The following is a 16,474-nucleotide window of genomic DNA, read 5'->3' on the forward strand; positions in this document are numbered from 1 at the left end:
TGTTTCTCATTTTATTTCCTTCATTTGAAAGTGTTAGTACCAAGAATTAATAATAAATCTAGTTCAGGGAATTTCCTAAGGTAACATTGAATATTTTGTGTGTATTTTCTTCACTACTCATAATGTTAATGGGAAAGCATTCTGATTTCCTGGGAAAAGTCAGGCATTTGTGTGAGTTGATTTTTTTCCTGCCCCTAATACTTAAAAAAAATAAAATTGGGAGAATTGATCAAAGGGTACAAGCATTTGAATGGATAAGTTGTTTAAGATGAAACTTCTTGTGCCTAGAGGAGTACCCGACACATACAAAATGTTGAGTGCATAGAGGAACAACAGCCTTAAATAAATTTGAAGGACTTAAGTAGCAAAGACGTTTCTGTTGTTTGTATTGATATATTATTTAGGGCATATTAATTAACTACATATTTCAGAGGATTTGAGTAGACTGTCTAGGTACTCTGATATGGATGACATCTGAATTATACAAAGCAATTTAGACAGATACACAGTAAGGGTATTAGGTCACTGTCAAGGACCTTTGCCTGAGAGAATAAATTGGAATTTGTAACAAATGAGATGGGCTTGCAGGCACATGATGTTACTAATCCTTAGCATTTTTTCACTGATTCCATTGAACAAATTTGCTGTCTACTGTGTGCAGAATACTTGATGGACGACAGTGACAGTCAGTAATGTGTAAAGGTACAGCCTGTACACTTGTGGGCCTTCCATTTTATTTTGGGATTCTGTTACCATTGGGGTTTTGTTTCATTTTACACACACTCACACACACACAAACACATTTTGACAGACCTTAATGATAAAATCAGTATATTAAAGCTAGTGCCAGTGGCACCTGGGTGGCTCAGTCCGTTAAATGTCTGCTTTCAGCTCAGGTCATGATCCTGGGGTCCTGGGATCGGGTCCCAAGTCAGGCTCCCTCCTCAACTGGGGAGCCTGCTTCTCCCTCTCTCCTCTGCTCATGTTCTCTCTCATAATCTCTGTTGCTATCTCTGTCTCTCTCAAATAAATACATAAATTAAACATTTTTTAAAATAAAAAAAATAAAGCTGGTGTCAGCTCTCTACCCAGACCCATATTTTATCGGTGGAGGAACAGCCAATACTTAAACCACTGGAAGTGATTTCTATAATGTAGTGCATCGAGTGGATGAACCCATCCATTATTTTCCAGTTTGGGGGATTGTTTTTATTATTATTTTTTAATTGCATTATAGTTAACCTACAGTGTTACATTAATCTCAGGTGTATAATGTAGAGATTCAGCACTTCCATACATCACCCAGTGCTCATCACAAATGCCCTCCTTAATTTCCATCACCTATTTCACTCCTCCCACTGCCTCCCCTCTATCTCCCCTCTAGTATCCATCAGTTTGTTCTCAATGATTAAGATTCTATTTCTTGGTTTCTCTCTCTCTTTTTTCCTCTGCTCGTTTATTTTGTTTCTTAAATTCCACATATGAGTGAAATCATATGGTATTTGTTTCTCTCTGACTATTTTGCTTAGCATTACACCCTCTAGCTCCATCCATGTTGCAAATGGCAACTTTTCATTCTTTTTTATGGCTCAGTGATATTTCATTTCATTATATATATATATATATATATAATTTATATATATATATAAAGAAGATGTGACATATATATATATGTCACATCTTCTTTATCCATTCATCTATTGATGGACACTTGGGCTGCTTCCATAATTTGGCTATTGTAAATAATGCTACTATAAACATAGGGGTGTATGTATCCCTTTGAATTTTTTTTTTTTTTGTATTTTCGGCTAAATACCCAGTAGTGTGATTACTGGATCATAGGGTAATTCTATTTTTTTAACTTTTTTTTTTTTTAATGTAAGAGAGAGGGAACACGAGTACGGGGAGAGGCAGTGGGAGAAGCAGACTCCCCACTGAGTGGGGAGAGCAGTGTGGGGCTTGATCCCGGGACTCCAGGATCATGACCTGAGTTGAAGGCAGACTCTTCGCTGACTGAGCCGCCCAGGTGCCCTTATTTTTAACTTTTCAAGGAACCTTCATACTATCTTCCACGGTGGTTGTACCAGCTTGCATTCCCACCAGTGGTACAAGAGGGTCCCTTCCAATTTATTTATTTATTTAACTTATTCCCAATGTTTTAATTAATGTAAGTTTTGCTTCTATGATCAATTTTGCTTGTGAAATTCTTTTATAGATTTGTATTTATTCTCACAGCAAAAATATGATAAGGTGAGTTTCAAAGCAGTTGGGACTCACCTAGTTGGAGCTTTGGAACTCTGCCTGTTCTAAAACATTTGATCCTTTTGATTATTTCTTCTGTTTTTGAGGCCCCCTTCTTCCATCATGATGTCTGCTTTATGTTTTGCAGGGTTTTCGTTTCATTTTTATTGCTATGCTGTGCAGTTGTGCATCCTCAGGGTAGAACTGCCAGCACAGATCTTTTTCTTTTCTCATGTGAATGTTTACAAGAGTGTCCTGGTTGGTTTCTATGTGTTGATATGGTCCTTTGCTCCCACTGCATGTTTCTGTCTTTCTCTTTTACCCCAAACATTACCGGGACATTACTTTTCTGTTCAGAAGCCCTTCTTCAGTGGCTCACAACAGTGTCTTAGGTACTCAGAACATGACTCATATCACATTTATTTATTTGAGAGAGAGAAAGAGAAGGGGGAGGGGCAGAGGGAGAGAATCTTTAAGCAGACTCCCCACTGAGTGTGGAACTGGACTAGGGGCTCAGTCTCATGACCCTGAGATCATGGCCTGAGCTGAAATCAAGAGTTGGATGGTTAACCAACTGTGCCACCCAGGCACCCTAGGACACTCCTCATTTCAAATGTGTTCTGCTGTTTCTGACATCATGTTCTGGTTATTAATTCTGAAAATGTGCTTATTACACCTTTAACTTAGATTAAGTCATTTTTTAGGAGCTTGGCTGGAGAAAGGAAGACAAATAACTGTTTGAGTTGTTCAGAGGAATCTATCCTCTTTTTCATGTAATGATTTCAGGCCCAGGAGTAAGAGAAAGATGGAAGGACTGAATCTAATACTTGCCAAATCTAAGGAGTTTCTTTTTTTTTTTTTTTTTAAGATTTTTATTTATTTGTCAGAGAGAGAGAGAGAGAGCGTGTGAGCCCAAGCAGGGGGAGCAGAAAGCAGAGCAGACAGAGGAAGAAGGAGGCTCCCCACTGAGTAGAGGTCTCGATTTGGGACTCAGTCCCAGGACCCTGGGATCAGGACCTGAGCTGAAGGCAGAGGCTTAACCAACTGAGCCACCCAGGCACCCCTAAATCTAAGAAGTTTCTGACAGCACGAGCATCACAGCAAGTCAAGGATGATATTGGTTATAAAGTATTTTTCATCTACCATGACATTTCTTTACCAGTGTATCAGTTAGCCCTTGCTGCATAACAAACTACCCCAAGCCTTACTGACTTAAAATAATTCATTAGCACACAATTGTGTGCTAATGAATTATTTGTGTTTTGAGCTGGGCACAGAAGGGTGTTTGGCAGGCTTCACTGGGGCATGCTCGTGTCGCTGCAATCCACTGGCGGTTTGGCTGGGGCGGGATGGCTGTCTGTATGTGACAGTAACAAGCTAGTTGCTTAAGGTACTTTGGTTCTTGTTTTTTTCCATGTCTGTATTCCCCCTGAATTATGCTTACAAACTACTCAGTTGCTTCTTCAACTCTGCTCTTTCTATAAGTTCTCATATGTAGCTAGAGGCATCCAGCTGAAGCCTTTAAGGGGGTTCCTGGAGATCTCATTAGCCAGATCTGGAAATCATTAGGTATTTTCCAAGTGAGCACAGGTAACAGTGTTGCTAGTACCTAAAAGGCATGGCCTTTCTCAGGCTGCCCTAGTGGTTTCCTTAACCACTTTTCCAGCCTCCACTAACAATTTGTTTACTACTTTTCCCAATTGTGCACATAACCTCTGCTGTTCCTGTTCCCATAACTAATGTCACATGTTTTTTGTAATTGTGTTGACATTTCATTTCTTTCTTCTGTGGGTAATTCTGTGGGTCAGCATTTAGGCTTGGCACAGCAGAGTGGTTCTTCCTTCAGTTTACCTGGGCTTACTTCTTACTGTTGTCAGTGGGCTGCTCAGCTGGAGCAGGATGGCCTTATACAGCTCGTGGTTGACAGGCTGGTCTTCTGCTGAGGTACCTCAGTCCTTGGTTTTCTGTGGCCTCGTCAGCAGACAAGTTCCATTTACTTACATGTTGGCCTCAAAGTTGACTGCACAGAAAGAAACAAGGCCAACCCCAAACCCAAATGCCTTCCAAACCTCTGCTTGCATCATGGTGGCCAATGTCCAGTTGGCTAAAGCATGTCCCATGGCCAAGCCTAGTGTTAGTATAGGAGGAGAATGCCTAAAGGGTAGAAAACGAGAGGCATGATTTACTGGGCGGTGGGGTGGGGGAAGGAGGTGGCGGGGGTGAAGGTGGCCATTGCTACAAGATAGGATGTTATACCTTTTGGCTGTTGGAAAACCCCACTTGGGCTGTTCTAAACAATAACTGAGCCCACCTGAGAGAAAGTCCTGAGCCAGGACACACTTTGGGGTTGGTCCTCTTCCTGCATAAGCTTATCAAGGACTGGGATTCTTTCATTTCTCCATTCTATGCTGTTCATGGTGTCAGCCTCATCACACTAATTCCCCTCACAGTTGTAAGATATTTATTATTGGCAACTTTAAGTTGCATAACAATCCTAAAAGGAAAGTCATATTTTAATACCCATTTTTAGAAAATTGAGACAGAAATGTCAAGTTATTGGTGCAAAGTGGTGGGAGAAAGAGGGCTGTCATTTGAGCACAGTCTGTCTCCAGAGTGTGCTTTAAGCCATAGTATTTCTTAGACTTTTCTAAGATCAGACTTTTCTCAGATCAGAATCACCGAGAAGCCTTGTTAAAACAGGTTGCTGGGCCCCACATGCTAGAATTCTGATTCAGTGTTTCTGAGATTGGGCCTGAGAATTTGTATTTCTAACAAGTTCCTAAGAGATGCTGGTGCTGCTGTAGGTTTAGGGACTGTACTCAAGGCCAATGCACTGAACTTGGCTGCCTCTGTTGGGTCATTTGTGCCCACGTTTATGAGCATTAGGAAAAATACTGGCTCTGCATTAGTCCATCTTAAAAATGTAGACGTCTTCTGCTAGGATCCAGCAGTGGTCTACTGTGTCTTATTGGTTCCAGTTGGCCACCAATCCATTCTTCAGCTGACAAAGGGAGAGGTCACATTTATGCCAGTCGGGCCTCCCCTTGGGTTGGCTGTAGTGCCCCCAGCTGCTAGCTGAGTTCCTCCTCAGTGAAAGAGGTTTGGAATAGGTCCTGGAGAGTCATCCATTTAGTGTTTCCATACCCACTGCATGTGTGGTTCTCTGCCAAAGAAACCATGAATTTTTCCAGGGCTGTGCAAATACCGGTTGCATTAAACTTGTTGAAAGAATGTAAGTTGGTCTGCAGTGCTGCTTCTTTGTTAGAAATTTTCTAGTTACTTTTGCATGCACACACGTGTGTGTTCATTCCAAGAGGGCTGTAAAATCAAATAACCGCCGGGACTAGGCAGATATCTGAATGAATGGTCTTTTCTCTTCAATATTTTTTTTTAAAGATTTTATTTATTTATTTGACAGAGGGAGATCACAAGTAGGCAGAGAGGCAGGCAGAGAGAGAGAGGAGGAAGCAGGCTCCCCACCGAGCAGAGAGCCCGATGCGGGACTCGATCCCAGGACCCCGAGATCATGACCTGAGCCGAAGGCAGCAGCTTAACCCACTGAGCCACCCAGGCGCCCTCTTCAATATTTAATTATGAAAAGTTTCAAACCTACAGAAAAAATATAAAGACTTTAGCATTGACTCACATACCCACCACCTAGATTCAACAATGAATATTTTGCTACACGTGCTATCCACTTGTACACTCATCTATTCATCACGTACTCTTGTGTGTACTCATCAAGTATATCACTCAAATATTACCTTCAGTGCACAGTAGAGGATAGAATTTTATATTCCTTTGGCCATTCAGACCCTCTGTAGTCTGCCATTACCTGCCTGCTCTCTTTTCTAGCTAGCCACTTTTCATTCCTTATTTCCTCCCATCCCATATGTCTTGTCTGGAGGGCCCATCCCTGTTCTTTCTTCTTGATCCTTCAAAATCCTGCCTGCCCTTTACAACTAAGATCATACCTTCTTATAAAACCTGCTGTGATCTCTCTATCCTCCATTGACCTTTCCCTCTTGAGATTCCTGTGGCCTGGTGATTTTAAACTCTACTTAGTAGCCTTTAAAAGTATAAAAGCTCTATCCCCAGAGAGTCTGATTTTATCCATTTGTGGAGAGACCCAGGAGTCCATAGTTTAAAACACCACAGTTAGTTCTAAAGTACAGCTAGACATGAGGGGTGAGAACCATAGCACTCACTCATCCTGACTGGTCTTTATTTATAATTAATTGCTTTGATGGAGGGCTGGCTTCTGGGATTGCTCTTACTATAGGCAGGGGGAGGACGCAAGGTGGGGTCCTGTTTTAAGACCATTCCACAGCCAGGGCAGAACACTTGTGTTTGGGAGACAGTGTCATCCCTCAAGGAGGGATAGTGTTCTGAGAGGGATACAAAATTAAATCAGTGAGTTAAAGCCTCTGCCTTCGGGTCCGGTCATGATCCCAGAGTCCTGGGATCGAGCCCTGCATTGGGCTCTCTGCTTAGCCAGGAGCCTGCTTCCTCCTCTCTCTCTGCCTGCCTCTCTGCCTCCTTGTGATATATATCTCTCTCTATGTCAAATAAATAAATAAAATCTTTTTTTAAAAAATTAAATCACCAAAGGGACCAGGCAGGTAGCTAAATGAAATGGGTAAGGTAGGAGTTGCAGCAATCTGCGAATAACATGGGTGGGCTAATGGACCCCTAGTGTGAGTCACCTTCGGCCATCTGTAGCCCTGCAGCAACGCAAAGCCCAGAGTGAGTAGTCAGATTTATGGACTTTTTTTTTTTTAAGATTTTATTTATTTATTTGACAGAGAGAGAGAGAGATCACAAGTAGGCAGAGAGGCGGGCAGAGAGAGGGGGAAGCAGGCTCACTGCTGAGCAGAGAGCCCAATGCGGGGCTTGATCCCAAGACTCTGAGATCATGACCTGAGCCAAAGGCAGAGGCCTAACCCACTGAGCCACCCAGGCACCCCTATGGACTTTTTTCAACAGAGCTCATGAGTTGATGTTTTCATAGGAAATCATCCAACATATAAGTGATATAAGGAAAATGCTTTATATGGCTCAAAGTAACCCTATCTGGACTGCAGATTGTGTCCTCTTTTAAAATCTTTTTTTAAAAAAAATATTTATTTATTTTAGAGAGAGGGAGAGAGGGTGTATGCAAGCAGGGAGAGGGGCACAGGGAGAGAGAGAATCCCAAGTAGACTCCCCACCAAGCATGGAGCCTGATGTGGGGCTTGATCTCACAACCCTGAGATCATGACCTAAGCCAGAGCCAAGATATAGACACAACTGATTGAGCCACCCGGGAGCCCCAGATTATGCTCTCTTTTGAAAGACAAAAAAACTGTCCTACAATGAGCTAGGAAAAAATCCCAGAACTAGATCCCTAGACTCCTTGGGGCTTGGGTTCTGTACACCTCCATGCCAAGACACCTCACCAAAACCTTCATGCCAAGGGCCATTATATATTCCCACACTCCAAAGTAAAGTCTTCTAGGTAGCAGAAGAGCATTTGAAACTTCGTTAGGCGAATAATAATAATAAATGCACATTCAGTCATCTAAAAATATTTGACTGCTTGGTGTTTGCAGGCTCTGCTTTGGGCACCAGGACAATAACAGTGAACAATGCCTATGGAACTTAGAGTCTGATAGGCAGTCAGAAAATAAAAATGAATAACACGTTATCTAGAGTTAAGGGGGTACATTAAAGCAGTAGAGGGGAATAAGAACCTGAAGAAAAAATTTTCATGGAACAGCTAGGGAAATCCTCCCTGAGTGCTTAACTGTGTGCAACAGTCCTTTGTTTTGAGTCCTTACATTTATCAACTTCTCTGATCCTCAGCACAATTCTATGACATAAGCACTGTTTTTTCTTGGGAAGTGCTGAAAGGTTGACTAAATTTGCTGATGGGCACTCTACTTGGGGACAGTGTGATTTGAGTCCATAGTCTTCCCACCTATGCACTTGCACTCTTCAGGTGGGATCAAGGCAGTGGGAGTATGAGCAAGGTGGAGGAATGGGTCCTGCTACGAAATATACATATTGGTAGGTCCTCACCCCCAAGAGACTCAGCTGCCTCAGGTAAGTAGAGCATAAATGCTTAGACCAAATAGTCTCTGATATTCTTCAAGCTCAGTAAGATAATTATTTTTTACTGTTTAACTGTGTGTGATGTCTTCCTCTTCTCCCTGCTTAGATTTAAAGCTCCTAATGTGCAGGAACTTATGTTTTGCTTTCATCCCCAGTAGCAGCTAGCCTAGAATGTTGACAGTAGTAGGTGCATAAATGATGCTGGCTGGATAGAGAAAGGAGAATAATGGTGTTTGAACCCTTGGCCCTAAGGTCATGTAGGGAAAGGAAAAGAAAATAATTTTTCCTCGACCTATTTTGGGTTCATTGGCTGGCACCCTATAAATTAGACCAACAAAAGACAGATCAACAAGAGAAAAACAAACAGAAGGTTATTAACATACATCATAGATACACATGGGAGCACTCAGTGATGAGTAACTCAAAGGGGTGGTTAGAACTTGGGCTCATGGGATGCCTGGGTGGCTCAGTTGGTTAAGCCGCTGCCTTCAGCTCAGGTCATGATCCCAGAGTCCTGGGATCGGTCCCACAACGGGCTCCTTGCTTCTCTCTCCGCATGCTTCTGGGAGGCTGCTTCTCTCTCTGCCTCTGCCTGCCACTGCCTGCTTGTGCTCTCTCTCTGACAAATTAATAACTAAATAAATAAGATCTTGAAAAAAAAAAGAACTTGGGCTCATATAACATCTTAACAGAAGAACAAGGACTTTTTAGAGAGTTGAGAAGACAAAGGAAGAGGATTTTGAATGAGGATGGCAAATAGTGGTCGAAGATAAGGGGTAGTTAGTAAGGTTTGTTGTTTGGATTCCTTCAGTGCCATCTCCTGGCTTATAAGGGTGTAGAGTTGTTTCCAGAGATTAACTTCTACTCTTCCCGGTAGAGCGGGAAGATACTTTCACAAATTTATATTCTGCTTTTAGTCGGGTAGGGGGAGGGCAGAGAGCTTTTCTTATGTCTGCTTCTTCTCAATGCCTTCAGCCCAAAATAATCCAAAATGGATGATGACGATGATGATGATGATGATGATGATTTTGGCATAAGCCAAAATGTCATAATTTGGAATGGCATATTCTGGTACCTTTTATTCATAACCCAAAGTAGGTCTTAGAAATCCCTACCTCCCACAGGGAAGCCTTTTGATTCTTCATCCTGAACAAGGTGAACTCCTGGATGAACAGTGGTGTGTTTTGTGTTAAAGGCATTTGTGGCATTCGGGGATGTGGCTGTGGACTTCACCCAGGAGGAGTGGAGGTTGCTGAGCCCAGCTCAGAGGACCCTGCACAGGGAAGTAATGCTGGAGACTTACAGCCACCTGGTCTCACTAGGTAAGGATGGCTTCCCTCCCCACTTAAAATCTGTCCCACAGAGTATTTTCTGCACTCACAAGGAAAGGCTACCCATGAAGCAGCTTTGTCCTAGTGTTGGGCTTAGGAACAGCAATCCCCCTCCCTCAGGGGAAATCTGGATTTAGTGGAATTGAAAACAGGGAGATTTACTCATGTTGCCCCTAACACTGCATTTCCATGCCTCTTTCTCAAGGCTGGGGCTCTCTTTTTGCTTTTCTTGTTTGAAACCTAGGTGATTTTCCTTCACCATGTGTTAATATGTGTTAATATGCTGTTTTCCTGACCAGAGGCATGTTTACTTACTCAGCTCTTCTGAGGAGAGTTCACAGTTACAGTTACAGGCCCTTTGTACCACCCTTTGGATTTCCCTACACATTTTGGCTCTGACGTACGAAATGGCCCCTTGAGCCCATGACCAAGAATCTCCTTGGTTTTTGTTTGTTTGTTTGTTTTGTTTTTGTTTTTTCCCCCACGAGCAGATGTTCCATTTTCCAAACCAAAACTCATTTCTCAGCTGGAGCAAGGGGAAGAGCCCTGTATAGAGGAGAGACAACATCCACTGGGCCTCTGTCCAGGTGAGTGTGACGCAGGGTAGATGGGACCGTCCGCAGCTTGGAAGATAGGAAAGAAGGGTACATGGTACAGGGAAGAAGCTCTTCTCAGGCCTCCTAGATCATTGGTAAGTCTGCTTGGCATGACCTTCTAGAATATCTTTTTCAGTTGAGCAAGGGGCTTTCTTGGTTTCCTTGTCTCTTTCCTCCACCAGGAAGCCTCCCTTCTTTACCTGGCTTGCCTTCTTCATCATGTTCGTTCTTTCCTCATTCATGGGCTTCTTTCTCTTCTCTTGATTTTTTTTAAAATTTTATTTATTTATTTGACAGACAAAAGAGATCACAAGTACGTCAAGAGGCAGGTAGGGGGGCAGGAAGCAGGCCCCTGCTGAGCAGAGAGCCTGATGTGGGGCTTCATCTCAGGACCCTGAGGCAATGACCCGAGCTGAAGGCAGAGGCTTAAACCCACTGAGCCACTCAGGCGCCCCTTTTCTCTTGATCTTAAAAACTACATCTGTCCTGTGGACATTAAGTCTGCCACCCTTCAGATACTTTCTAGTTTCCTATAGGTGAGATGTAATTGATTATTTCTACCTTTCCAATTCCCATAATTTAAAAAAAGTGTTAGTAGTTAAGATTACAGTAAGCTATGAATAATAATTTAAAAAGTGTGCTCATGAGCCGACATCCCAGCTTAAGAAATAAAGCATTACCTAAATAGTTGAAGTTCCTAATTCCGTACCTCCCCATACCTCTGCCCAAAGGGAGCTGTTTTTTCAAAATTAGGAGTTATAAATCTCATGCATGGTCTTTTGCTTTCTTTCATATGTGTGAATCCCTCAACCATCTACAGTGTTGTTTGACATATTTTTCTTTTTCTTTTTCTTTAAAGATTTTATTTATTTGACATAGAGATCACAAGTAGGCAGAGAGGCAGAGCAGAGAGAGAGGGGAAAGCAAGCTCCCCGCCAAGCAGAAAGCCCAATGTGTGGCTCGATTCCAGGACCCCGAGATCATGACCTGAGCTGAAGGCAGAGGCTTAGCCCACTGAGCCACCCAGGCGCCCCTGTTTGACATATTTTTAAACTTTTCATTAATGTCATCATATTATGTATATCCTCCTATAGTTTGTTCTCTCTGCTGACTCTGAGTTTGTGAGATGAACCCATATTGATATATGTTGTTCTGGTTCATTCATTTTCACTACTATATAGTATTTATTGTATTACATGCATAGTTATAACACAGTTCATTTATCCATTTTATTTTGTTGGACATCTATGTTTTTACCAATATTGGCTATTAAAGAATGCAGCTATCGGGGTACCTGGTTGGCTTGGTTTGTTAAGTGTCTGCCTTCGACTCAGGTCATGATCCCAGGCCCTGCTCAGCCTGGAGTCTGCTTCTCCCCCTCCCCCTGCTTATGCACATTCTTTCTCTCAAAATCTTAAAAAAAATTGCAACTATATACGTTCTAATACATGTGTCCTTGGGCATATAAGCGCATTTCTCTAAGATAGATGCCTAGGAGTAGAGTAGCTGAGTCAAAGACTGTGCACTCATTCCTCCTGCCTAGGTAATGCCAAATTGCTCTCAACAGTTGTTTCATTAGTTTGCAAAGCTGCCATAACAGAGACTTATGTTTCTGACTCTCCTTTGGGTATGAAATGGCCTCTCACACTAGTTTTAATTTGATTAGCATTGAGTTTGAGCATCTTTTCATATGTTCTTAGGTTGATTAGCATTGGTGTTTCCTCTCCTGTGAATTCTCTGTTCAGATCTTTTGCCTGCTTTTCTTTTTCTTGTTCATTTGTAGAAGAATTTAAATCCTGGAAATGACTGTTTTGTCTGCTGAATGGATTATGTCCATCTTCCTCCAATCTGTGGACTGCCTACCTGCTTTATAAAAAGCTGTTTAGGGGCTCCTGGTTGGCTCAGTTGGTTAAGTGTCTGCTTTGGCTCAGGTCATGATCCCAGGGTTCTGGGATTGAGCCCCATGTTGGGCTCCTGCCTGCTTCTCCCTCTCCTCCCTGCTCTTGCTCTCACACTATCTCTGCCACCATCTCTCAAGTAAGTAAATAAATAAATAAAATCTTTTAAAAAATAAAAAGTTGTTTAATTTCAAAATAATTTAAGTCTCAGTTTGTAAAGATAATACAGCAAGTTCCCATCTATTCTTTTTTTTTTTTTTTAAGATTTTATTTATTTATTTACAGACAGAATTCACAAGTAGGCAGAGAGGCAGGCAGAGGCGGGGGGCGGGGGGAGAGCAGGCTCCTTGATGAGCAGAGAGCCTGATGTGGGGGCTCAATCCCAGGACCCTGAGATCATGACCTGAGCTGGAGGCAGAGGCTTTAAGCCACTGAGCCACCCTGATGCCCCAAATTCCCATCTATTCTTTACCCAGCTTTCTCCAATTTCAAAACCAGGAAATTGACATTGGTAACAATACTATTAGATCAGCTACAGACTTTCATCAGACTCAGATTTTATCATTCTTACATGTACTCTTTTGTGGTTGTTGTATAGTACTGTGAAACTTTGTCACCTACATGGAATGATGTAGGATACATCCGCAGTAAGGATACAGGATATTCCACCACTCCAAAGAAACCCCTTCATGTTACTCTCCCTCCACCCTTAACCTCTGGCAATCTCTGATCTGTTTCCCATTACTTTCATTTCAAAAGTGTTATGAAATTCACCCAGTGTTTTAATGGCCTTTCATAATAATTTCATAAATTTTTAATGTGTTTGAATTTGTCAAACTTTTTTGATGTTGTCTGTGTATGTGTCTGTCTGATTTAAGAAGTCCTTCCCTCTGTCAAGATCATAAAGACATTATTTAGATTTTCTTCTTTAAATTAAAAAAATTTTTGCTTTCTACAACTTAGGTCTTTGTTCTGTCTGTAATTGATTTTGTGAGTGTTGAGAGATATGGATCTGTTTTTATAGATTTCTAAATGCATCACCATCAGACTTGACCCCATTTCATGAATAATTCATCATTTTCCCCAATTTACCTTGCCACCTCTCGTATTTTGAATTTCAGTATATGCCTGGATCAGTGTCTGAACTCTGTTTTATTCCAATGCAGTATCTGTTTATGCCTGCACAAATATCACACTGTTTTAATTTCCTATAGCTTTATAGTAAGTCTTTGTGTCTGGTAGGGCAAGTCCTCCCGTCTTATTCTTGTGTTTGTAGCTTTAGCCCAGTGGGCTTTTGCAGTCAGCTTGTCAGATTTCAGAAAGTCTCCTGTCAGGATTTTGTTGTAGTTGCATAGAATATATATATTCAGTAAAATACATGTATTAATATATTCATTAATTTAGAGAGAATTGACATCTTTCACAGTTGGCATCTTTTACAATCTCTTAGTGTGGTGTCTTCTTTTACTTATTTATTAATATATCTTTATTACTACCTATTGCTAGGTCTTACAATTTTTTTTTTAAGATTTTTACTTATTGGGACGCCTGGGTGGCTCAGTGGGTTAAACCGCTGCCTTTGGCTCAGGTCATGATCCCAGGATCCTGGGATCGAGTCCCGCATGGGGCTCCTTGCTCAGCAGGGAGCCTGCCTCTCTCTCCGTTCTGCCTGCCTCTCTGCCTGCTTGCGTGCTTTCTCTCTCTCTCTTTCTGACAAATAAATAAATAAAATCTTTTAAAAAAAAGATTTTTACTTATTTATTGACACACAGAGAGAGAAATCACAAATAGGCAGAGAGGCAGGCAGAGGGAGAGTGGGAAGCAGTCTCCCTGCTGAGCAGAGAGCCTGATGCGGGGCTCGATCCTATGACTCTGAGATCATGACTGAGCCAAAGGTAGACCCACCCAGGCACCCTGGGTTTTACAATTTTTAATGTAAATGTACATATTTCTTTACATTTATACATAGGCTTATTTTGTTGTTGTTGTTTTGAGAGTTATGTTTTTAAAAACTAAATTTTTATAATTTCTGGTTAAAATGTAGAACTAAAATTCATTTCATCATACTGATCATACACCCAGCAGCCTTGCTGAGACATTTAATTAATCCCATAATTTGTCCTGTGTATGTTCTTTGGAGTTTCATATAGAGACAATGGTTTCATCTACTTATTTTGCCTTTCATTTTTGATTTATTGATCCCATCTATTGTATGTATTATGTCTGAACTTGTATTTAATATTTCCTTTCTATTCTTACTTTGGACTTATTTTGCTATTCTTTTCCAAGTTTTTGAGATAGATGCTTACCATGATTACTTTTCAGGCTTCCTTCTTTCCTAATACAAGGATTTGAGACTGTGCATTTCCTTCTATTCTTTTTTTTTTTAAGATTTTATTTTTAAGTAATCTCCATACCCAACATAGGGCTCAAACATACAACCCGAAGACTAAGAATCATGCGCTTCACCAACTGAGCCAGGCATAGAAGCCATTTCCTTCTATTCTTTTATTTTTAATTAATTAATCAATTATTTTTATTTTACAGAGATCACAAGCAGGCAGAGAGGCAGGCAGAGAGAGAGGAGGAAGCAAGCTCCCTGCTGAGCAGAGAGCCCAATGCGGGGCTCAATCCCAGGACTCTGGGATCATGACCTGAGCCAAAGGCAGAGGCTTTAACCTGCCGAGCCACCCAGGCGCCCATTTCTTTCTATTCTTTTTTTTTTTTTTTAAGATTTTATTTATTTACTTGGCAGACAGAGATCACAAGTAGTCAGAGAGGCAGGCAGAGAGAGAGAGGAGGAAGCAGGCTCCCCGCTGAGCAGAGAGCCCGATGTGGGGCTCGATCCTAGGACCCTGAGATCATAACCTGAGCCGAAAGCAGAGGCTTTAACCCACTGAGCCACACAGGCACCCCCATTTCTTTCTATTCTTAACACATATTTTCAGCTTCTGTTCCACCTCTGAATCCTGACCTGTGGCACCTTAAGCCCTTAAGCACCACTATTTCTGCTGCGGTTGTGTGTGTTGGGAGTGCTTAGTAACAAGAAAATTCCAGTCCCTCCCTTTTTACTGCAGCTTTTTAAATGTAAACTCTTTACTCCAATCAGTTGCTGGTCACTTTTGGGTGTTTTCCAGTGACTTGAAGTAATTATTTGTTGTATTTTATCCAGTTTCATCATTGTTTTCTGCAGGGGATTCTTGTGACTGATTCAGTCTGCTGCCATTTTCAGAAGTAGTCTTCATCCAATATGTTTTTGACTTGACATTTGGAAATTACTTCAAAATTACAGAACATTTGCAAAAATAAAAACAGTACAAAGAACACTTTTATCCTCTACATACACACATATATGGAAATATATATGGCATATATGTTATTATAAAATGGCATTAGGGCACCTGATCGGCTCAGTTGGTAAAGCATGAAACTCTTGATGGGGATGTGAGTTCGAGCCCCATGTTGGGTATAGTGATTAATGTTGGATGTAGTGATTAATCTTTAGGGGCACCTGGAGGCTCATTCATTAAGTGTCTGCCTTCAGCGCAGGTTGTGATCCCAGTATCCTGGGATCGGGTCCCACACTGGGCTCTTTGCTCAGCAGGGAGCCTGCTTCTCCCTCTGCCTCTGCCTGCTGCTCTGCCTACTTGTGCCTTCTCTCTGTCAAATAAATAAATAAAATCTTTAAAAGAGAAGAAAAATCTTTTTAAAAAAGTTAAATGGCATCATAAAATCACCTATTAATATTTTATATTTGGTTGTGTGGTATCTTATATGCATGTTCTCCCTTCTCCTTCCCTCTCTCAATATATACGTGTATATACTTATGTGTATGTATATGGGTGTACATGGGTGGGTGCATTCATATGTGTATGTTTGTTAAAAGGTACTATACAGGGGCGCCTGGGTGGCTCAGTGGCTTAAAGCCTCTGCCTTCACCTCAGGTCATGATGCCAGGGTCCTGGGATCAAGCCCCATATCGGGCTTTCTGCTCAGCCGGGAGCCTGCTTCCTCCTCTCTCTGTCTACTTGTGATCTCTCTCTACCAAATAAATAAATAAAGTCTTTTTTAAAAAGGTACTATACAGTGGCTAACAACATAATTAAAAAAACTTTTTTCTAAGAAGAGCTGTATTCTCATATAACCATAGTAGTTACCAACCTCAGTAAATTTAACTTTGATACAATAATTTTATCTAATACCTATTTCTGATATTATAATTTTGTTAGTAGATGCAGTAATATCTTTTTAACTCTCCAGAAAATGATCCAGTCCTGGTTTCAGTAGTGCATTTACATGTCATGCCTATTTAATC

At 41.4% G+C, this 16,474-nt stretch overlaps 1 protein-coding gene across 2 annotated transcripts in view; it reads left to right on the forward strand.

Moving 5' to 3' along the window:
* ZNF875 (zinc finger protein 875) overlaps window positions 1–16,474 on the forward strand; it is a 33,822-nt gene that overhangs the window by 1,859 nt on the left and 15,489 nt on the right. For both annotated transcript variants that reach the window (XM_059382895.1, XM_059382897.1), the window contains exons 3-4: window positions 9,530–9,656; window positions 10,157–10,252. In XM_059382895.1, coding sequence (XP_059238878.1) covers window positions 9,530–9,656; window positions 10,157–10,252 — 223 coding nt within the window. The remainder of the gene's footprint in view (window positions 1–9,529; window positions 9,657–10,156; window positions 10,253–16,474) is intronic.

Source organism: Mustela nigripes, chromosome 17 (genome assembly GCF_022355385.1).
Source record: "Mustela nigripes isolate SB6536 chromosome 17, MUSNIG.SB6536, whole genome shotgun sequence".
Lineage (NCBI taxonomy): Eukaryota > Metazoa > Chordata > Mammalia > Carnivora > Mustelidae > Mustela > Mustela nigripes.